This window comes from Acomys minous, assembly GCF_964271855.1.
Source record: "Acomys minous genome assembly, chromosome: 9".
Classification (NCBI taxonomy): Eukaryota; Metazoa; Chordata; class Mammalia; order Rodentia; family Muridae; genus Acomys; species Acomys minous.
In genome coordinates this window covers 113,742,600-113,768,206 of record NC_140490.1, presented here as the reverse complement: position 1 = coordinate 113,768,206, position 25,607 = coordinate 113,742,600, and the positions used below count along the sequence as shown (strand labels likewise).

Genomic DNA, 25,607 nt, shown 5'->3' with positions numbered 1-25,607 from the left:
GCAATAGAATCTGCTTTAGATCATGGACTTGCTGTGTCTCCTTCCTATTATTTTGTCCACATGCCCAGTGCTGGACAGTGCTCTGTACTCAAGGCCAATCTTAGGTTGGTCAACCTTCTCTATAAAACCCCTCACATATACACCCAAACACACATATTTCTAATTTCCAAGGTGTCTTTCCATCCAAGCAAGTTTAACATCCAATGTAAGAAACAAATACAATTGTTGCTATGCGCTTTAAGCAACTTATAACAAATAAAGCACATAACATCATAGGCAGTAATATGACCCCAATAAAAATAAGATATGATAGAAAATAAATAAAATCAGCTGTTAAAAGTAGATGTAAAAAGTTTTGGCTAATTTAATATTACTTATTCTTTCAAAGAGAACCTTTCTGTTTGTATATGCATCCATAATATTCCACTAATATGACTCCATTAGCTAACTTTAAGGTCCTTGTATTTAATATTTTAAACTCTGCTCTGTATGTAGTACATAACTTGACAATTCATGTGTTTTAATTCTGAATATAGTCTCTACTTATTAATTATCAGATAAGCTGGTAATTTCCAGAAACTGTTTCCTATTTTTCTTTGATTGAAATATTCATATTTCAAAAAGGAATCAGAATGTATTTCTCAGTCTGACAAAATTAACTTGGTATGACAATGCAGTAGTAACTCCATGACACCAAATAGGTTAGAATATCTGATGAATCTAATGCAAAAGTCACTCTAAGAAAACAACAACAAAGAACGTAAACAAATTACCAACTGTATACGTATACTAGATTCAATAGCTAATGTCAAATCTCATAGAAAATTCAAAGATTTAATTCAGAAAATCTTACTCTTGGTATTGTTATATGATTTGTGAGTTTTCCAGAAAAAACATAGTAATATTTGTTTTAACTATTGTGTTTTTAGATAATATAAGGCTTAGAAATATACAAAGCTCATGGGATGTGGTCTTACATATGTTGTTATAATGAGTGTAAATGTGTTTTTGTTTTGATCCCAAGGGTAAGACGTGAAACAGACTTTGTGTGGAGGTGTATGTATTTGTTCACTGGAAACAGATTTATGAGAGAGCATGTCATCTTTGTCAGCTAAAAGCGGAACTGCCCCAGGGCGGGGCATGGTCTTTGACATATAAACGTCCTGGGGCAGATTCTGAGAGAAGATAAATACGAATGCTAAAACTGAGGCTCAGCTTTTGCCTTCTGCATCATTTCACAACCGTTGGCTCTTTACGGCTTGGTGACAATCATAAGGAAAAATGCTCAAGCAAGCGTTTTGCAGTTCTGGATTCTGGTTGCTGCAGGCAGGGTCACTTTTACTAAACTTCCGGTTTGCTGTTTAACAGGTCTTCCGTAATCCTAATGAAGAAGAATGGAATCACCCTAAGAAACAGAGTCTAAAAGATCTACCCCCCTGTGCTATTCCCCTTCTTCCTCTCCTTTCTAGGGTAGATGGATGGGAAGGGAGAAAGAGGCATTAAAGAACCTCAAATAAATGATGTTTTTTAAACATCAAAGAATACAGGCTGTGGTTATAATAGAGATTTAAAGATATGGCAGAATATTTGACGGCAAATTCTGTAGAAATTTTAAGTGCAGGAAATTCAGAAACCTTGCTGTTACCTCATTTAAAGAATAATGATTGTGTAATTAGTATGATGTAAAAAAAAAAATCCTCCCTTAAAATCTTTCACAAAAGTATATCATATCAATCAATCAAAATACATGTGTTGAATGATCTATTTGTAGGATGACGAGCATTAGGTTAATACAAATAGAGTCTTCATTCACTTTCTCTCACTCTCTGTCTCTGTCTTTCTGTCTCTCTATCTATCATCTATCTATCTATCTATCTATCTATCTATCTATCATCTAGTAAAGAAGTATATAGGTTCCATTTATAAATTGATAGAGTGTGAAATACATACTTTAATTGATAGAGAAACAAATAGAGCTTCACATAATGCTTGTTGAAGTAATATATATATATATATATATATATATATTCCACATAATCCTAGATAATATTATCACAAGAATAGAGAATATTAAAAATATTAATACTAAAATCCAGTGAAGATGATACTTACTATTTACTTAAGTTCATTTGGGTGTTTATTTTTCTGTAATAGTATCCAAACAAGGATGCATGTTTTTGAAGCGTAATAGGTATCTAGATATCTTAATTAGAGCCTTCTCATTATGCAGAAAATGAACCATGCATAGATTTGTGTCTGATTTGCCATGAAGAAATAAAAGAAACTTTCAGCCTCTCAAAATTAGTAAAGCTATTAAGACTGAAACAGGATATAGAAAATAAATGGTCCCCTTCCAAAGTCATTTCAGGGTATGAGGGAAAGGAGCTATATTGGTTGGACTGAGAAGGTTGACCCAAATACTAAGAGCAAGGACAAGAGAATGTAGGCTAGGAGGAAAGAGGGAGGGGCTTTCCTCCTTGCTCCTCATCTGCCCCTGGGTGTTTTGATCTTAGTTCTTCAACAATTAAATATATGGACATTTACACAGAAATTGTTAAGAACTATCAGAATATTCCCTGACCAGGAGACTGGAGAGTACTAAGTAAGACTACCTGTGTTTTTTATTGACAGAGGAGTATGCCCAGAAATGAACAGTTATTCAGTCTTGCTTGCCAGAGACACGGAGATAGTACTGCATTCCTGCCATGACATTATTATATTTTTTCATTTTAATATTTTGCCATGGTTATCTTCACTGTAGTCATCCTGAATTATACATATTTGCATACATTTTATACCACTCACTTAAAGTAATATGTTTGTGAGCTAGATCACATCTAAAGCAACAGGATCTAGTATATTTATATGACACGTGTGTTGAGTTGATTGCATACTCAGGTAAAATAAGAACAATTTAAAATTTACTAATGATATTTGGTCAAATGGTTTATGTTCTCCAAGCCATTAGGGAGGAGGTAAACTAATTTGTTAGTGATTATTAGAAGTGCATGAGTATGAGACATTAATTAAGCCCAAAGGGAGGGAAATTAGTTTATTTGGATTCCCTCATCTGCTACTTAATTATTTGTTTCAACTTTTTAGCAGAATTTACTGATTGTTTTCTTTGCTTCCCTGTGATCATTTATTTAATTGTCAAAAGGTTTGCATAACCCATACTGTCAATTAAGTAGTATACCTTATGTTGCCTCTTTCTCATATCTGAGTGAAATGAGTAGAGAATGACTTATCTAATAACGAGTTTGCTAGTAATGAAAATGATGCTTAGTGTATTTGGTTAAAATGCCTCAACTATTCAGTAAAAGATTTGGAACCAACCATGCGCCTTTATTTTCCCAGGTATCATATTTTTAAACTACATGTTATTAAATTTATGTACAACATATGGAGTACATATATATACATATACATATATATGTTTTATTGTGACTCCAGTTAGGCATTCATAATTCATAATTTTAAAACTTGACTAACGAAATGGGAGATAAAATATATCTTTGTATTTTTCAATGTCTTTAACACAATACAACTAAGATATACCCATAATATATATAGGAAAAACTAATGTGACATAGTAATAGGTAAATTTGATACTGAATTAAAATTTTATCTGTTAGTCCAAAGTTTCTAAATTTTCTAGCAGATTACTATAAATTTTCTCCTTAGAAAAACAAAAATATGATTTAGAAACTTAAGGAAATTATATATTAGAAAATAATTGGTGACTAAAGAAAGAATATCAAAAATAAAATTTAATTTGTATCTCCAGAAGTTGCAACTAGTAATATTTAAATAATAAAAGTTTATATTTCAACCTCTTATCAAATATGCAATATTTTGCATTCATGTTTTACTGGTCTAACACTAATTCTGTCAAAATTTTACTTATATCTATACTTTCCAAGATATAACATTTTAAAGACTGTTTCAGTTGCCAAAAGTCTTTGCAAGAATTAGCACTACTTTGCCTTCATCACAACAAACTTAACTGACTCATATTCCAGCAACATTAGAAAACCTCCCATTGACACTAGGGACTGGCCATCCTTTGGTCTCTACCTGTAATTCCCAATAGGGGTCATCTTAACCCTCAACAGCTAAAACAGCCATAGATGTCTCTGTGTCTATATTGGAAACAAGGTCTTTAGCATTATAATTGGGATTTAATAAATCAAAAACATGGGCCATAATGTACTAGGTTTGATGATTTGATTTAACAGAAAAATGTACTGAAACTGTTTTTATTAACTAGATGAAGGCACAGAGGGAACCAAGCTATCTAGGAGAGAGAGGATATCCTTCACCCAAAGCAGAACCTTGACCTTGGACATGGCAGGCCCTAGAAGTAGAGAAATAAACGTCACTTCTTTAAGCTATTCAGTCTCTGGAATTTGGTGACAATAACCATGCCACATTAAGAATTCAGTATAGACAGCTATGCTTTTCATGTAAGATGTTCCTGAAAATGTGGCTTGGAACTAGCAAGCAACAAGGCTAACCTGGCTTTGAGATTCCATCTGGAAACAAGGACAGTAAAAGAAATTCTGGTGACATATCATGTGTATATGAGGCATAGGAAAATACAACCTACATTTGTAATTCTATTTTGTTGCTTTGTGAAAGCTAGAGTTTGGAATAGATGAAATATGTAGCAGAGATTGCTAAGCAAATCATTGAATTTGAAACACAAGCTTGTTTCTGTCCACAGAAAATGACCTAGGAGACGTTTAAAAATGAACAAAAAAGCAATTTTGAACAATAGAAAGTAGAACTTGAAGATTTTGAATTTTTTCCAGTTTGTCTTACAAAATACATGAAAATCATGTTCTACAGTATAAAAGGAAGGCCACACAGCTACTGAATAAACACCATGAATTTAGAATACGGACTTGACGAGTCATTTCTGCAGAAGCCAGGAGTAGACGTTAGACGACAATGCAGAAATACTGTCTTTGAAGAATAAGAGTCATTGAGGAAAAAATAAAACAAAACAGGGGAGTGCTTGTGACTTCATGGATCATGTATGACTAAATCATAGATCATGTTGATTACATGGAAGTCATTGCTACTCATGAGTCATAGGAGTCAGCTCTGTTCTACAGGTCACTCCCTTATCACAGGGTGTTCTAGGAGTGTGACTAATACCCAACAGAGGCGTAAGGCCAGGTCATCTCCTCTGGAGAATCCAGAGGTCTAGAAGGCAAGGTATCCAGTAAGATGGAATTGTTTGTTGACATTTAAAATGGGATTTGTCTTACTAGGTTTTGGAATCTTGCTAGTTCCTCTAAGATCCTTCCTTCTATTCATTTTTTCTTCCTTCCTTTCTTCCTTCCTTTCTTCCTTCCTTCCTTTCTTCCTTCCTTCCTTCCTTTTTTCCTTTTTTTCTTCCTTCCTTTCTTCCTTCCTTTCTTCCTTCCTTCCTTTCTTCCTTCCTTCCTTCCTTCCTTTCTTCCTTCCTTCCTTTCTTCCTTCCTTCCTTCCTTCCTTCCTTCCTTCCTTTCTTCCTTCCTTCCTTCCTTCCTTCCTTCCTTCCTTCCTTCCTTCCTTCCTTCCTCCCTTATGCCCTCCATTCCTTGGTCCATCTTTTTCTCGTTCTCTTATTTCCTCACCTTGTGTCCCTCCCTTTGTGATCAACCTCAGGGCTTTTTCCAACATTGTGTTTCTGAAGGACATAACTTGTATGACTTGACCTCTTCAGCTGGAGAATTTGTTTTAGGTAAGCATAAAGCTTTTATCTTGAGCCTCACAAATAACTGAGTTGGTAATCTTGCATGAGTCTGACTTCACAACTTAGAGTTGGTGGGAAGATGAATTAAAGTTGAAGCTAAAGAAATGGAATAAATTCATTTGATATGTGATAAGAACATGTCTTTGGCAGAGTAGCTGGCATAATAATACTGACAGGATTTTGTCATGTTAAAATCCACATGAGCAAAATTTAGTCTCTGTCTGTCTTATGACTATTGTACTTTACTTAAGAGTTTCAGATCGTGTGTGTTGTGGTGTTGTGTGTGAGTGTGTATGTGTGTGGGTGAGCCTTTTGTTGTTGGGGGAGAGGAACTAAAGGTCAAATGTATCAATAAAAAGAGAAATGACACCAGAATTAATTTATGATTTGCCAGAAAATGAAACAAAAGATGACTATAAATGTATCATTTCACAAATGGATTATTTTCCAGAACATGTACCCTAGGGCAATTTTGTCAAAGCATCACAAGCCAAATGACTATAACCTAATGCATTCCTGGGCTTCATGTATTCCATGGCGTTCCTGAGAATGCCATCCTCAATGTATGGTGGCCTTTGACGAAAGCATACATCCAGATAACCTTTTATTTCTGTCCTAGTGGTCTGTGGTAAAAGCACTCAAATGTTATATTTTATTTATTAACTGATGTTTATTAAAATTATTCAAAAATAATGACATATCAATAATATATTTGTTATAATCATGTTGAAGTTATTTTTATAAAGCAGTGTTTTTTCACTTAAATTATTTCTTAACCTGACCATCACACAAAAAATTTGTTTAAAATTAACCTTCACAACATAATCTTGAGCAGTTTATATCTATTCATAACTCTCTGTTATCCTGATTTACTCCCAGCAAACATCCCAGCAATACTTGTACTTTGGAGCTTTCCTCAGTTCCAGCTCTCCTCCTGATCTTCCTTGGACCACCACCCTAGCTGAATCTAGGGCTGACTTCCCTTCTTTCTCTCTAACTCCTCTTCCAGTGGCTGTCAGGAAGTCAGCCCATTCTCACCTGCTCATCAATTAGCTGTAAGGTGCGCTTTATTGACATATCAGGGGGACAACTGAGGAGCAGAGTTTCCACACTACACAGTAAATTCCCAGAACAAAGATTGCAACCAGACATGAGAGGGGCAGAAATAAGCATTTCAACTACATGATAACCTTATACCTACATAATCAGACCATAACAATTACTAGTTCTTCATCATGTGCATTTTTAAGATATTACAAAATGGAATATTAGCCTATTTAAAAATAATGTTTCTTTGGGGCAGAAAACTGGTGAATGGGTAAAAGTTTTTGCTTGAAAATCCTGACTAGGTGAATGTAGTTCACAGATCTGATAATGGAAGGACAAAACCAGTTCTCAAAATTATCTTCTAACCTCTACATGCATGCTTTAGCACACATGTGTGCCCATACTCACATTTTCATCATACACAAACACATGCAATACTGCTGCCATTTCTACTACTACTACTACAATAATAATAATAATAGTAAAATAATATATAAAACAGCATTTATCATTTTATAACGATTGTATATGAAATGTATATTTTTCAAACAAATTGAAAAAGGGTTCTGTGAAAAGAGAATTCAGTTAATGCTACTCATTAACTACAAAACTATACCATGGAAATGGATTAAGAAATGGGAAGATGGAGTAAGAGTATACAGAATCTTTCTTTGTTGTTGTTTAACATGAGTCGAATAATTAATTAAAATTCCACTAGAGCAATAAGATGCTTTTAGGTCCAAAGAAATGAATATACAGACCTCAATTTGCAAATGGGAGCTGCTAACCTGCACTTCCAGTTAACAGAAATATTTAAGTGTTGTTCCTTCTCAAGTCTTTGATGGGGTTAAAGACCAGACTATTTAGTCTTACAATTAAGCTTAGCTGGTTAGGGGTTAAGATGTCTTTAGATAAAGATATATGTTTTACTTTAATAGAGATGAGATAAGATACATATTGATTTGCATTCAGAAATTTAGACCCAACAAGATAAGAAAGATGTTTACTTCAGGTTTGCCAAATACAAATAGGCAAATCACTATTAATGTAACATATATATAATTCCTGATTGTCTCATTGTTCTTCCTGCTGTATGTAGTTTATTTTATCCATGTGTAATAATATAAATGTATACATTAGAAAAGAAACATAATAAAAAAATAAAATAAAATAATCAGCATGTTGTTGGTCCATGTAGATGGATATGGAGACCGGGTTGAGATCCCCTTGCAGCAAATGGGGACAAATGCCGAGACTCACATCCGGATGTTATACAGAGAGGAACAAAAATAATTGCTTGGATGAGAGAAGACTAGAATTGATTCTCAGGTCTAAATGTGGAAGTCTTGCATGTACGCACACATCTAAATGGGATGTCTCCATCAAATCCCACTCTGCAGTGCTCAAGGAATAGCACAGAAGAGGCAGGAGAAAGAGTGTAAGGGGCAGAGGGGGTGGGAGACACCAGAAAAGCAAGGCCCTCTAAATCAACTGGGCGGCGCTCATATGACCTCCCAGAGACTGAAGCAACAAGCACAGGGACTGCACCGGTCTGGTCTGCACCAGGTCCTTTGTGAATGGACCATGGCTTTCAGTTTAGTGTTTTTATAGGACTTCTAAGTGTGCAACAGAGTGGGTCTCTTACTTCTGTGACTTTTCTTGGGCTCTCTTCCTGCCACTGGTTTGCCTTGTCTAACTTCAATGTGCCTGGTCTGTTTTATCTTATACATTGTTATCTCTTAAATGTCTATTCTTTTCTAATGATATACAAAAAGGGAATGGACCTCTCTGGGAGTGGAGGTGGGGAAGAACTGGGAGGCGTGGAGGGTTGGGAGTATAATCACTATATACTGAATCCATTTTCAATTTAAAAAGAGAGGAACAACAGGAATTATTTGGAGGAGAGAAGACTAGAATTGGTTTTCAGGTCTAAATGTGGCTGTCTTGCATGTAGAATTCTCAGATCACTATTCTCTTTGCTCTGCCTGTCTATAATTTTCTGTTACTGCTTTAGCTTAGAATTTTCATTAACATTCCGTAGAAATATTTAAAATGTCATTGTCTATATATGGTAGGAAATCCATGTCTCCAATGCTTCTACCATGCTCTCTAGTCTAAATTAATCATTTCCATTAATATGCTAATTAATAATGATTTATTAGAAAGGAAGATAATATTTCTGAATTCTAGACCATGCCATTACTTGAAAAGAAATTTGCCAAGATGTCTATGTTAATGGCAGTTATGCTGCTTGCTTCCATTTCTCACCACTATCCCCTGAGAATAATAAATTTAAATGAAAGTGGAGAGATAAAAAAGAGGATACTTTAAGTTGAAATTGCAGCTCTACCACAGGGAAGCTCTATCTAATTTCTTCATTTCATAAGAACTGAAGGTTTTACATTGAGAAATATGTACTACCACATTTTCTTAATTCTTCTGAAGAAAATTAACTTCCTGATATAATCCCCAAATACCACCTCCAACAAAACAAACACCTAGGCTAAACAAAGTAAAAAACAAAACAAAAACATATAAAACACCAAAAATGTACAACATATATATTATATATATTGTATATATATTATTTATATATAGGCAGTATAAAGTAGAATTAACTTGTGTTCTCAGGGTCATTACCTCAGATAGTCTGTGATACTTACTCTTAGTGTAGACATTTGAAGGATTGGTCAGTTTCTCCCATGTATGGAACTTGGAATTCTATTAATGGCTCAGCTAAGAGAATAACATGTGAACCTGAGGGAGTGGAAGAGACTATGCAAGTTATCATTAATTGTTTATCATTATCCTTATGTTAAACCATATTCTACTGTGTTGTGTTTCAGTTAAAGAATATAATCAAAGAGTACATCACACCATAAAGTCCAAATAATCAGATCCGATGAACGAGATACACATCATCAGATGGATTGGAACGGATTTTTTTTTTTTTTGCAAAGTAGAACATTATCTGAGGAAAATGCGACCCTAGCAAAAGATGGAAGGACGCATGTATTAGGATGGTATAAAAGAAATCTTAAATTATAAATGGTAGATGATTGACAAAAATATTTAAAATTGTGTAAAATGGAGAGCTAGAGAGACTTTTCCATGGTTAGCAACTGTTTGTTCCTACTGCAGAAAAGATGCAGACTTTGTTTACACCCCCAATGGAGAAGCTCGTAAGCATCTGTAACACCAGTTACAGAGAATCCAATGTCCTCTTCTGACTTCTGTAAGCTCATAGAGTTATACATACATTCAGGCACACAACTCATATATATAAAATATTAACTTGATGATTCAATAAATTAGTAAAAATATAGAAGGATAACAAGAGAAAGAAAATCTTATTTTTTTTTTACCATAGCCAATTGCTCGCAGATTAATATCACTATTATCATATCTTCTGCCTTAAACCTTCGTCCATACGTTATTCTATAATGGTGTGATGCTCCTTTAATGTTTCTTTCATCTCTCAAGTGTACTGTGAGCTTCCAAAAAGCAGAGGTGTTGCCACATGGTCCTCCTTACTGTTGGTATTAGGACAGGGCATAATTCTTACCGTGTGAAAATTATGTACTCACCAAGTAAATATATGCAAACTTATGAGTGGCTATGTTATTCACAGTGCAAATTAAGAATAATTGTGACTAAAACAAAGCATAATGATGATAAAAATACCATTTATGTTGCAAATCCTACAAATGTTTAAACCTATAATTAGTTTTTTTTAGAATGATTCAATTATTTGAAAAAATTCATTTTCAATATGTGAGGACAGTTGATCATTCCAATTACAAACCTTGATGGCAAAGGTTTGAAATGTTCCTTCTGATTAGTTTTAGACAACTAGGCAGTTCTAATAACAATTTCAACAGGACCACATATTTACATAGATTAAATGGTGGCTGAAAGTGTGAAATAATATTTGAAACAAATATAGTGACTAGTCTTTTTCAAATTTAATACTTTTAACAAAACAATTACATTTATTTGGTAAAAGGAAACAGGAAAATTAAAATAGCGACAAGTACTAGTAATTTTAAAATAACTTATAAAATGCAAGTAACGTTACATCCATTTTCACACCTACAGTATTCTAAGATTACAATAATACAAGTGAAATTGAATAAAAGTTGGTGACAAAACTGATTACAACTGGTAAATAAGATGTGCTTACAGTCATACATTTTAATACTGATGTAAAAGACTTTCACACTGGTTAGCTATGGTATTTAATAGGATTCTAAATTTTCATGGGCCAGAGGACTGAGTTTTGTTTTATACTTATATAGAGAAATATAATTATTTTGTTCTCATCACTGAAGTTTATATAATGGATAGACATATTAAAAGTAACTCTATTCATTATATAAAAATGAAACACCTTTGGTAAATGAAAATCAGGTCAGACATATGGTAATGGGATACTATTAAAAATCAAAACCTTACAAATGGTGAACATCATGTGTTTGTATGTGTGAGTGTGTGTGTGTAAGTACGCATGTGATTGCGTATATATGTGTTTGCATGTGTGTATATGTGTTTGTGAAAAATGCAAACACAGCAAAAACTGATCTTATTTCTCATAATTTTTGAGGGATGTATGATGTTGAAAATTATGTTTCACATGCCAGGCGTGGTGACACACATCTTTAATCCTAGCACTCAGAAGGCAGAGGCAGGCAGGTTGCTGTGAGTTTGAGGCCAGCCTGGTCTACATAGGGAGTCTAGGACAACCAAGGCTACACAGAGAAACCCTGTCTTGAAAAACCAAACAAAACAAAAAGAAAACTATGTTTCACTAGTAATTAAATAAGTAAAACAATAGGTTGTTATAATTATCAGCACCATAAATAATTAGTTTGAATATACATATTCACTAATTGCAACTAGTAAGAATAAAAATCTTAACAGATGATACTAGAAGATACATGGAGCAGGACCAGGTCAGATTTCGGCTTTTAATTAAATGTGGTGTCTTCATTAGATAATGGGGACATCACTTAGGCTAAAGACTTGGTGATTAGGTATGTTCTTACATGTTGAGAATCATTGACATTGCGTGTATCTTTGGACAGTTAAGATAAAGGAATTTGGTGAGAGTAAAAGTATACCAAAGAAGCGAATTCTATGGAGAATAACATGAATGTTAAAAGCAGGAAAGTTTAAAAAAAAAAAAAAAGCAAAAAAAGACTTTGGATCTGCATAAGCCCTGTATGGCACATATTACATAGCTAGGTAGAATCAAGAATAAGTATATGTAATGTCAAATGGTAAATTTTAGCTTTGAGAGAAGCAAATCTTTTAGGATTTTAGTGTAGAGATTCTTTCAGTCTATGAAATGCTCAAACTCATATTCTGTCTCATTTTGACATTTTTAACTAGGTATTTTAATAAACCTAGTTTATAACTCATAAATAAACAATAAGCTAAGAAATATGTTACCACTGAAGGAAATTTAGGTACACAAGTGTGTTTCAAGCAGATTTGTTGCCTCAGAGGAAATCACATGTGACATAACAGGAGTGGGCAATAGTTTATATGATGCTGTGTAGATAACCAGTCAATAATATGCTTATCTTGAAAGCTTAAGGACCTCCGTTTAAGTCCTTGAACCCCTATACAAAGCAGAGTGTGGTCATGTGCATTTACAATCCCAGTGTAGGAGGCAGAAACAGGTGGATCCCAGGGCCTCACTAGCCAGTCACCTAGCCTAACAAATAAGAATCTGAGCCTTAAAACAAACAAATAAAAAAAACAAAACAACAACAACAACAACAAAAAATTAGACAGCCCCTAGTGAAGGATGCTGGAGTCTTTCCTTTTAGCCACAACACACTGCACCTGTCCACCCACACACAAACATAACATATACAAATACACTTGCACTCACACAAAAGATAAAGTAGTTTAGCCGATACTAAATTCAAAGAAGTTTTTTTTGGTAACTATATTGAAAGTCTTTTAAAACCATCTCTTGATATAAATGCAGTAAATTGCAGTAATATGTATTACTCAACATCTTAGAAAATTCTATGATAATAATAAATGTGACAGGTTTACCAAGTCATCTTATTGTAAAATAATTCTAGTATCTTTTGTGAGGCCAAAGATACCACTATTAGGACAAAGCAGCAACCTGTGGAATGGGAAATTTTTGTTACCAACTCCATATCCAATAGAGAACTAATATCCAAAATACATTAAGAACTCATAAAATAAATAATCCAATAAAATGTTGCACAAATTTAAATAGAATTATCTATAGAGCCTATGAAAATGGTTGAGAAACACAAAAAACGTTCAAGGTCCTTAGTCATCAGGGAAATGCAAATCAAAACAACTTTGAGATTCTATATTAAACATGTCAGGATGACTGAGATCAGTAATACAAGTGACAGCTCATACTGGTGAGGATGTGGAAAGGGCAACACTTATCCGTGGCTAGTAGGAGTGCAAACATACACAGCCACTATAAGAATCAGTATAGTGGTTCCTCAGAAAAAGAAAACAAATTCAATTGACCTCAAGATCTAGCTAAATCACACTGGGGCATACACCCAAAGACCTCTTCATACCACCTAGGATGCTTTCTCAAACATGTTCATTGCTGCTCTACTTATAATAGACAGAATTTGGGGAAACTTAGATGTTCCTCAACAGAAGAATAGGTAAAGAAAATATGGTACATTACATCAACGGAATACAATTCAGCTGTTAAAAAAATATCATCATGAAATTTGCAGGCGAATGGATACAACTTGAAAACAATCATCAAGGCAGAGGTAACACAGATGCGGGAAGATAAATGTGGTAATGTTATTCAAATATATGTGGATATTAGCCATTAAATAAATGATGACCAACCTACACTCCTAAGTTCCTAAGAGGTTAAGTATATGATAAGTGACTGCAGGGAAGGCAGAAATATAATAATAGATTTTTGTGAGTACTGGGGTTGAGAATGGATGAAAACAAGGGAATCAAATAGAAGGGGAATGTGAACAGGTGAGGGGAGGAAATTCTGGGCATGAAACCTAAAATTGAGTGGCATTTGAGGGGTGGCAAGGAAACCTAGTACAGTGAAAATCTCCAAATAATGAGACAGACTATCCTCCCACTGGCCACCTACTGTCACCAAACAAAGCTTCCAGGACCAGGACTGCATTACACACAGGTGAGTTGTTGGCCCAAGGGGTCCCATGGAAATCCCAAAACAATTCAGGCTGTTGGCCAGAGAGCATTTTACCCCCAATAAACTTAGAGCAAGGCCAAATTGCAGAGAACTACACCCACACAAACTCACTGAACAAGGACAGGAGAGGCTGGAACATGCACAGACCCCCTATATTTTAGTTTTTGGTATAGGAAAGTACTCTTTAGGCTAACAAAAGAGAAATGCAAACACTAACCCATGAGCAAAGCTTTTGATCTACTCTCTTCCTTGCCTGTGAAATATGCTAAGGCATGCTGGCACAAAGCTTGTGGGAATAGCAGACCATTATCCAACTTGACATCAGGCCCACTCACTGCACAGGATGGAACCCACGACCAACATTGTTTAGGTGACAAAGAACCAGAGGCAGGATAACCATGAGACCTATTGTAAAGCCAAGTACTACTGGGCCAAGAGGAAAAAGTGGTAACAATTAAATGACTCCTAATGATATTCTCTTATACTAGTAATAGATCAATTCAGTTATCATAAGAGAAGCTTCAGATGGGAACAAATACAAAGACCTACAGGAGGAGAGAGAGAGAGAGAGAGAGAGAGAGAGAGAGAGAGAGAGAGAGAGAGAGAGAGAGAGAGAGAGAGAGGAGGAGGAGGAGAGAGAGAGAGAGACAGAGAGACAGAGAGAGAGAGACAGAGACAGAGAGACAGAGACAGAGACAGAGACACAGAGACACAGAGAGACAGACAGAGACAGAGACAGAAACACAGAGACACAGACAGAGACAGAAAGAATATGAACATGAGATATGAGATCTTGGAACACACAGCTCTGATGGGGTGTCTCCATCAAATTCCATCCCTAGAAGATCAGGGAACTAGAGTGTGAAGGCCAGGGTATGGAGGATACAAGAGGAATGAGGCCCTCTAAGTCAACTGAGTAAAATTCACATGAACTCACAGAGACAAAAGCAGCAAGCACAGGCCCTAAATGGGTTTCTACTAGGTCCCGTCAGAACAGCTTTTAAGTTGGTATATTTATGGGACTTCCGAGTGTGTGACTGAGTGGGTCAAATTCTTGTACTTGCTTTGGGTCTTTTCTCCTTTTGTTGATTTGCCTTTCCCAACTAGAGCTGATGGTTTCTGTCTTATCTTGTTATATTTTATTTGTTACGCTTTTTGTTACCTCTTACATGCCTGTTCTTTTCTACTGAGAGAGAGAAATGGAGTGATCTGGGTGAGCGAAATAGGGACAAAACTTGGAGGGAAAAGAAACTGTAATCAGAATACTTAATATGAAAATATGAAAAAAGGTATTTTTAATAAAATAGAAAACAGATATAAATTTTATTATAATCTTAACCTCAAACCAAGTATCTGGAGTGGATATTATCTATAATACTACATATTAGTGAGAAAAGTGTCTTTTTTCATTTTGAGATTATAATATGTTCACAAAATGTTAGACATGATACAGAGTAGATTTTAAAAATTTTTTCATAGTATATATTTGGGTCATACTCTTTATGTTTCCCTCTCCCAGATTTCCCTTTTATCTTCACATCCTACTCCTCATTCTTTCTTTCCTTTGAATGAAAAAGCACCAAAACTCCACAACAGTGATCACAACAACAAAAACAAAGATGGAGTCCTTTTTGTGTTGACCAACTCTTTGTGAGTATTTGTTTTGTATTGGTGTTGTTTGGTGCGTTCAGCGTTACCTCACTGGAAATAACTGATTTCCCCGAAAGCTACAAATCCCAAGTAGTTAGTGGTTAAATGAGGGACTTTTCTTCTATTCTTTTTCTCCTCTCTGAGGTCATTGGCTGATTTGAATTAGTGCAGGTCTTCTGTTTGCTTTCACTGGTTCTGAGTTCACATGTGTGTCAGCTCTGTTGTGTCTCTGAGTTCACATGTGCATCAGCTCTGTCCTGTGAGTTCACATGTGTGTCAGCTCTGTTGTGTCTGCGAGTTCACATGTGCGTCAGCTCTGTTGTGTCTCTGAGTTCACATGTGTATCAGCTCTGTTGTGTCTCTGAGTTCACATGTGCATCAGCTCTGTTGTATCTGTGAGTTCACATGTATGTCAGCTCTGTTGTGTCTCTGAGTTCACATGAGCATCAGCTCTGTCCTGTGAGTTCACATGTGTGTCAGCTCTGTTGTATCTCTGAGTTCACATGTGCATCAGCTCTGTCCTGTGAGTTCACATGTGTGTCAGCTCTGTTGTGTCTGTGAGTTCACATGTATGTCAGCTCTGTTGTGTCTGTGAGTTCACATGTGTGTCAGCTCTGTTGTGTCTGTGAGTTCACATGTGTGTCAGCTCTATTGTGTCTGTGAGTTCACATGTATGTCAGCTCTGTTGTATCTCTGAGTTCACATGTGTGTCAGCTCTCTCGTGTCTGTTTGCTCACATGTGCATAAGCTCTGTTGTGTCTGTGAGTTCACATGTGCATCACCTGTGTTGTATGTGGAAAACAGTTTTGTTGGAGTCGCCCATTACCTCAGGTTCTCACAGTCTTTCTGACTCCAACTGTGACAAAACAACATCTTCCTGATACTATGTGGCCTCATGAATAAAGGGAAAAGAAACAAAGAGAAAGTTCATATAAATTAATTCACATGGCTGTAGTTAACTGGTGTTTCTGCATATAAAAAATAAGATTTAAAATGAACAAAATACCCCATGCTATGTTCAAAACATGTCTTTTTTCCCTTATGAATTAAACAGCTTCCAAAATATCTATTTCATAAAATATTCAAAGGAAAGTCTCTTTGAATTGCAAAGATGTTACCCCAGGCCCATTCTCAACTATGCAAAGAGATTTGATTAGTTTTAATCCAAGAACTGGCTTATTTCAGTCACTGGATATTGTCCCTACGCATTCATGCCTTAATGAAATTTGGGGGGAAATATCTTTTCATTTGTTTTATATCTATCCTTTGCATATCACTTAAGCACACCACTAAGGTTTTTTTTTTCACTTGTGAAACTGCTGATGTGGATTAAATTTTTTGCTGATAGTATCCAATTTTAATTATAATAGATGTAGATTATTTTAGGAAAATTAGAAAATAATAAAATGCTTAAAACTATAAAGATAAGTAAGTATAAGAAACTACTCCTTTTAATACTATACTTTTATTTTACAGGAAAGAATCATCACATAGTTTTAAAATATTTTAGTTTGCATATAAAATTATTTGTGAAATTGTAATAAATATTCTCATATTTATAGCCCCTCCCTCTTCCTGAATAACCATTTTTGCAGGTCTCCATCATTCCAAAATAATTTTGTAGAGTTTTTTGAAGTAGTTAATCTTTTTCACAATGATAAATAAATCTTAATTCTTATACACAGCTATAATTATATCCTATATTTCTAGCATTTAAATATAAGTAATATTTATTATAACATTTTTATAAATAAAATTATAGCTGGGCAGTGGTGGCACATGCCTTTAATCTCAGCACTCGGGAGGCAGAGGCAGGCGGATTGCTGTGAGGTCGAGGTCAGCCTGGTCTACAAAGCGAGTCCAGGACAGCCAAGGCTAAAACAGAGAGACCTTGTCTCAAAAAAGAGTATTATATATATATATATCATAATAGGTACATTATATATATCATAATAGGTACATTATATATATATATCATAATAGGTTTATATATATATCATAATAGGTACATTATATATTTGATATAAGACTATGAGGAACAGATCATTCTTCTTGTAGAGTAGCAGTTGAGTGGGAAGACCAGCTACAAATAAACAAAAATGAGATATTTTTTCAGAAGTTAAGTAACAAGCAGATAACTAAGACAACAAAACGGAACATCACTGGTGCTGAGAAAGAAGAAAAGCCGGAGGCTGCAAAAGGAAGAAATGGAATCAAAGGTGAACCAAGGACTTTGTCTTCACAGGTGAGAGCAGGCACGAAGAAATGTCTGTTGTTCACTCACCCTAATGACCTGAACACTGGAGCAAATCAATCAGAGAGGAGATTTAAAATGTGCCTCAGGTCTGGTAAGACACTTTATCTTGCATTTCAAGACAGCTTTTGAGGTAGCTCCGGCTGGGTTCGAACTTGATATATAGCCAAGCACAGCCCTGCCCCCCCCCCAAGTCTTTCTGCCTACAGCTTCACTGAACTTTTAAGCGTGCACCATGGGGTAGCTTGTAAATCAATTTACTTCTGTTGACTTTTAATATTTTGGAAGGAGGTTGGAAGCCATGATGTGACGTCTTTCTTCAGAAACGTTCTGGCTTCTTTTTGAAAATAAATTCAAAGAGAAAGGGAAACTCGGTGAAATTATTAAGAGGCTTCTTGCAATTAACTAACTGACATGTTACTGAAGCCAAAATCTATGAAGTATTTTTCAGTTGAAGTCTATATGCTTTTAATTTTTTATCTCATTAAATATCAGAGGTATTGAAGTTTTAGAATAAGTGAATATGCCGTCGCCGTCACTTCCCTCATTGCCAGTGTCTCCACAGGGCTCTTAAGTGGTGCCCACTCCATCGCATCCTGTCCTTAACTGTTAAATAGCATTGCAACCAGGGTTCACATGGGGGTCTATATTTGGGATTCTATCATTTTTAAAAAATTAAGATTTATCTTTCTTCCCTCCATGTCATATGTCATATACATACACATATATGTGGTTGCTTGGATGAGAAAGGCAACATATGGTTCAAAATTTGGTCCGGCCTTGGTGGAGCAGTTTGTGCAACACTGGGAGGTGCGATCGTGTTCGAGAAGAAGTGTCGGAAGTGTCACAGGGGCAGACATGAGGTTTCCTAAGCTTCCCACCGTCCCCATTAAGGCATCTACTTCTGCACGTGATCAAAGACGTGAGCTCTCGGGTGCCCCAGTCCCCGCTGCATCTTAAGTCTGCTCCACCTTAGTGGTCTAAAACCTCTGAGACTGCTTGATCACACACTGTGATCACAGCCATTGAAAAGTAACCAGTGCTACAGACCATATAATGTGTCTGTAAGCACACTTCCCTGTAGGCCTGTCAGTTTAGTGGTCTAGCTGGACTGATACTCAGCCTTTAGATTTTTTTTTTTGATTCTGTAAAATTATCTTCTGTTCAGGCTTATAATGTACCATGCCTTCTTTCTTTCTTTCTTTCTTTCTTTCTTTCTTTCTTTCTTTCTTTCTTTCAGGCAAGGTTTTCTCTCTGTGTAGCCTTGGCTGTCCTAGACTCCCTTTGTAGACCAGGCTGGCCTCGAACTCACAGCGATCCGGCTGCCTCTGCCTCCTGAGTGCTGGCATTAAAGGTGTGTGCCACCACTGTCCGGCATCGTGCTCTTATTCAATTCCAAAATTAAAAAACAGATTGTAACATTTTTTGCTTAGAGTTTTATGAATTTATTCTTCAAATATTTGTTGAAACATAAAACATTTAAAGATGCACATTTCGGTTTATTACATCATTTCTGTAAGTGATGAGTCCTTCTAGGTTTACCATATTAAGAAATACATAAAAACATTCAGTGCTAAAAATTCTGCACTTGAAAACCCGCTGTAAATAATTACTTGCTGATATGTGCTCCACTGAGTCTTATCTAATAGTTTCTGTGTTCACAATTTATGTAATCTTTTTTTAAATCATCCCATTTTAGTAATATAATATTTTATTAGTTTTTGAGAAATTCATACCATATGCCATTTTCCTATTTTAATTTATTTTTAATTTTTGTTTTTGATTCTTTTGCCTTAACCTTCACAGCACTGATTACAGGTATGTGTCAAAACATCTAGTTTCTGCAATGCGGGGTATTGAACTCAGGGCTTGGTCTATGCTAAACAAATACGCTACAGACCTAAGTAGACCTCCATGGCCACTTTTTAAAAATTTTGCGTTAGCTACTTTATTTTATTTCTACCTCTGCTTTTGTGCACCTAAACTCCTTTCTAATGTGGTTTAAATGGTGTGTATATAATATCTTCTTTCTGTGTAGGTTGGAATCTCTTCTTGCGCGCGCGCGCGCGCGCGCGTGTGTGTGTGTGTGTGTGTGTGTGTGTGTGTGTGTGTGTGTAGTGCATATATCCATGCATGTTTGCATGGTGGGTCTTCATATGTGGAGGTGCCCAGAAACATATGAGTGTACAGTACGGAAGCCAGAGAGTGAAGTGGCATATTTTCCTCCCTTTCTCTCCACTTTCCTCTTGAGGAATGAGCTTGTCTGTTTCTATGCCTCGCCATGCTACTTTGGCATTTCCTGTCTCTCACTCTTGTATATAGGATTACAGGCTGGCCACCACATGCACTCTGAGGTACTTCTGAGAATTTAAACTCCAGTCTTTGGAGGTTTTCCCCTCTGAGCTTTCTCTCTAGCCCTTTGGTTTTATTTTTAATTCTATTCTATTTCTATCTGAAATTTATTGTGATATAATATATGAAGTAATTAACTTTATATCTTTAAAATTGCCATCCCATCAACATTTATTGAATGATCCATCATCTCTCTAGTGATTTAAAGTGTTAACATTATTATATCCCATGTTTCCATATTAATTGGATCTCTCCATGTTTTCTTGATTCATCCAACATTTTGCTCTTGCGCTGACACCACACTTTTCCAAGAATATTACATTTATAATACAATTTACTGTCTAATTGTTTGAGGTACTTTTTATTAGCATTTTATTCTGATATATGTGCATAATTCTTTCTAAAGTTTTCTTTTTTTGCAGTGATGTAACTTTAGCCTAGTTTAAAAAATAATGTTACAATTACTTGAAATATATTAACCAGTCTGTTATATTTACTATATTTAAATGTGGTCTTTCATTAGGTCAAAATAATTTGCTTAAATTATTACTTTTCTCTAGTGCAACTTAATATCATGTACTTTAATAATACATGTTCAATTATCAATAGTTGGATATATTTTCAAGAATTCTATTCTTTATTTTAGTTTCATTTTGTGTTTCTTACGAACTTACTTCTATTGCAGGACCTATTTGTGTATATTTTGAATTACATACATAGTACAGAAATTCATATAGTTAATTTATTGGCTAGTATCTAAAATGAAAAACAATAAAATATTTCATTTAATTATTTTTGTATGGAAGAATGACATTTGCAATTGTTTCCTGCCTTGCTCCCAAGATGACAGGGTCCAGTGCACACAATGTCTGGGTGGCAGAACCTTAGTGACTACAGGAGAGCCTCACTGATACTTTGAAATGCCAGGGTCAATTCAAGTTCCCCTGGCAAGAGGAGGGATCCAGGCTGCCAGGCCCACACGGTTCTACCCTCAGGTGACCCGGCTATTCCTGCCTTCCCAAGTAAAGCTCTGGATTCCAGAGATACACAGATCCAGCCTATGTTATATGGCTCTACTAGCCTTCCTGAAGGGGACCTGCCAGACCTCAGGATCATACGGGTTAGACAACCACACACCAATCCCCTGCCTGTAGATCCAACTGGGATACAGCCAGAAAAGGAGAGCCGCCAGCTAATTGCTGAGATCAAACCTCAAGCCCACAACCCAGGGCTCCTCCCACATGCCCAAGAAGTCCAGTGGTCAATAAGAAAAACCAGGTGGCTAAAGGCCAGAGAAAGAACATAATAAAAGTCAGGGCAATATGGCACCACCAAGACCCAACTATCCTACTTCAACAAGCCCTGGATATCCAAACACAGCTAAAACACAAGTAAATGGCCTTAAATCTATGTGTATGAAAATTATGTAGACCTTTAAAGAGGAAGCAAATACCTTAAAGAAATACAAGGAAATGTAATCAAACAGATAGGGGCTTTTAAGGAGGAAATTAATAAATCACTTAAACAGTCAAACAGGTAAAGAAATGAATAAAAATATTCCAGACATGAAACATGGTAATAGAATCAATAATGATAATTTTTAAAAACTGAGGAAATCCTGGAGATGGAAAACTTAGGGAAGATAAAAGGAACTACAGAGGTAAGCATCACTAACAAAGCACAAGAGAAGGAGGAGGTACGACTGAAGACAGCTATACATCTATCAAAAAATATCAAATCTAACAATTCCTGCACAAGACATCCAAGAAATCAAGGATACCATAAAAAGCCAAAACATAAGAATTATTGGAATAGATTAGATATTCTTTGCTCCAAGGTCCAGAAAATATTTTCCAAAAAATCACAGGATAAAATTTCTTCCACCTAAGTAAAGAGATGCCTTTAAACATATAAGAGGCTTACAGAACACTAAATATTTTATACCAGAAAAGAACTACCTCTAGGCACATAATAATCAAAACACTAAATGTACAGAAAAGGAAAGAATACTAAAAACCTCAACAAAAAAGGTCAAGTAACAAATAAAGGCAGAAATACCAAATTACATGCTAAAAGCCAGGAGGACTGGCAGGTGTCTTCCATATGCTAAGAGATCATAGATGTCAGCTCAGATTTCTATACCCAGCAAAACTGTCAATCACCATAGATGGAGAAAACAATATATTCCATGACAAAACCAGATTTAAACAATATTTATCCATAAACACAGCCCTACAGAAGATACTAGAAGGATAACACCAACCAAAGAAGGTTAACTATACCGACAAAAACACAGGATATAAACTTCACTGCAGCAAAACCAAAACAATAGAAGCACACAAACACATTACCACCACCAACATTAAAATCCTTTTTAAAGGAAAATAAACACAAATATAAACAAGGAAAATGTCATTTCAATATGTAGTTAACTACTAATATGATGCTTTTAAATTTTTCTGTCTTCTATGTATTTTGGATAAAAAAATCCTTTTTTATATTATGACAAATGCTAAGTTATTGTAAAGTAATGTTAATTTTTAGAAAATCAACTATCATCTAATGTTTAGATGTTTTAGTAGCTTGCTATCTTTAAAATATTGGAATAACTTGGCACAGTTCTTCATTCCTATAAGCTAAATACTTAAAGTCATGGGGTATGCCTTCAGGCTGTTTTCTGAAAGTTTCCAGCTGGCCTGGGCTATTGAAGGAATCAGGTTTTAGAAACATGCAAACCAAAATGTAGAATGAAGGCTAATTAACATGTTTTTATCAAATATATGCAACCATTGCCTTATACTTGATTCAAAGAGGCAAGAATGGAACATAAAACAAATTTGTTTATCAGCAGATGATTCCTTTATTATGCTCCAAGATGATTATATCAATTTTTGACTGGCTAGTAGTATTAATTCTTGTTTCTGCTTTCTTTTTTTATTAGTAATTTGTATGTAGCTTAGCAGTATAAAACACATGTAACAAGTATTAGGCCCACAGTTCTACAGTGATACTTCTACATCTCTGGAAATGAAAGTTATACAAATGTAACCTTATCACACTTATTTTATGAAAAACTTTACCTTTAGTAATTTATTATATTTATTATCTTGACTTCCCAAAACATTTCTGATAATCTAGATACACACACGTGGAATGATTTTTGGCCTTACAGTGCAGCGGGGAAGTGACATGAAGCCAACTGCAAGAGAATATACCGAACCTACTGTGTTTAAACTGATACAAGTTACATTTCCTCATGTATCTGAGCAACAAATCCGCCATGTGACCACAAATGTATTTTAAAACCATGAACAGTTTCAGGAGGAATGGCTTCAGTTTTTCACATGATACCAAAATGACATAAGGTATATAGGAATGAAAATGTAAGGATAATGAATTCAGATATAACTAAAATGGAACCCTTCCTTTGTCAAAATATAAAATTAATTCCCAGATAGTGTGAATTTGCTTCATTCTAAGACTTATTTTCTCCTTTTGGGGGAGTCGGTTTTGGGGGAGGAAAAGACAAACAACTTTAATTATTTCCAAGCATATTGTTATGAATTTTAGCAGATGTACAGACGAGTGTGATCACACAGTGCTCTTAAATTGACAAGTGATTTTTTTTCTGAATAAATCATGGTCAAAATATGACAAGAAAATATGAGGCTCTCATAAATGAACTGTGATAAATCATGTTTCCACTATGAAAGGGAAAAACAGTGCCATCCTTTCCTTTTACTAGGAAAGTACAGCACTTATTTCATGAGAAAAGTAATTACCTCGGTGACATTAAAGGCCCATTTTAATATTCTTTCACATCTTTCTATAGTTTTTTTTCCAGCTGTGTTCCATTTGCAGTGTTTTTTTTTCTATTCTAGCACTGAAATGGAACTTATTTCAGATGGCATGGAAGGCTCATTTTGTTTTATAATGTCCTTGAGATTTTTTCCTATGCATACGCAAAGGCAAAGCTACAGAGGTGTTAATGTGTATTTCTTCAAACTAACCCTTAGATCATATTTCAATTATCATTTTCTCTGCTCTGTTTGCTTGTAAAGACAAGCACCTTAGCTGCCCTGCTGATATGTGCATAAGACTTTAAAAAAATATTTCATTATTAAAACCAGTTCTTTGTTTTAATGTGCAGAGGTATTATTTTATTTTGATGTGTTTGTACATTGAGAGATAACTGAAAGTACAACATTACTGTTTTATATAGACAGCTACTTTATTTTTTCATATCCCAAGGTTAATGACTTCCATGGAAAAATTTCCCTTACTATCTCACTGAAAGTACGTCTTACAAATTGACTGTCTTACCATTCCTGGTGTTTGTCCTGCAGCTTCACTGATACCAGGTCCTAATCACACAAAAGCCATACAACATGCTACTAAACATGCACTGATAATGCTCACACATAACAAAAAACCCATGATAGTTAGTCTTTTTTTCTCTTTTCCTATTTACTTTTTATTCATAATCATAAGCTTAATTCTGCGATCCAGCTAAACTTGGAGGGGAATGAGGATAATATGGAACCCAAAGAACTTCAGTAAGAGCAGAGATTACAGGGTACTGGGAGCAGATGGGGTAGAGGCGCTCTTCAGAGCTACAGAAGGAATGGCCTGGTGGGGATAATGCCTGCAAGTCAAAAGAATTACAGATGTTCAGTCAGAAATGGTGATCTTCTTGCTGGTCATGCCATTCCTGGACCAAAGCACTCCAAGGCTTCCATTATGCTTGGCATCAAGCCACTCAGTCTTGACAATGCAGATAAGAATGTGGGAACTATTTGTGTTTGGTCCAGCATTTGCCATGGCCAGGATGCCAGGACCTGTGTGCTTCAAGATGAAGTTCTCATCCTCAAATTCCTCCCCATAGATGGACCTGCCGCCAGTGCCGTTATGGCATGTGAAATCACCACGCAGGCACATGAATCCTGGAATAATTCTGTGAAAGGAGGAAGCCTTATATCCAAATCCTGTCTCTTCAGTGCTCAGAGCATGAAAGTTTTCTGCTATCTTTGGAACTTCTTCTGCAAAGAGCTCGAAGGAGATGGTGGCCCAAGGGCTGACCATCAGCCGTGGTGTTTAAGAACACTGTGGGGTTGACAATGGCTGCAACAAGTGACGAAGGTGAACAGCGGTGTCTACCATGATAATTAGTCTTAACTGACAACTTGATGAGACCTAGAAGCACTGAGCGACTGGCTTCTGGGTATGCCAGTTGAGGCACACGGTGGGTGACAACATGCCCTGGAGGAGATCCTGGAGTATAAAATGAGGAAAGGTAATTAGGCAACTGCATCTATTTATTTTTGTTCTCTCATTCTGATTGTAGACAAGACATAAAA

General features: G+C 35.6%; 1 protein-coding gene across 1 annotated transcript; it reads right to left on the bottom strand.

Annotated features, from left to right (window-relative positions):
- Positions 1 to 24,921: 24,921 nt before the first annotated feature.
- LOC311605929 (peptidyl-prolyl cis-trans isomerase A-like) lies at positions 24,922 to 25,332 on the bottom strand (the record flags this gene model as incomplete). Its single annotated transcript, XM_084796762.1, has 1 exon — positions 24,922 to 25,332. The coding sequence occupies one exon, from the start codon at positions 25,330 to 25,332 to the stop codon at positions 24,922 to 24,924; it is 411 nt and encodes a 136-aa protein (XP_084652888.1).
- Positions 25,333 to 25,607: the final 275 nt, after the last annotated feature.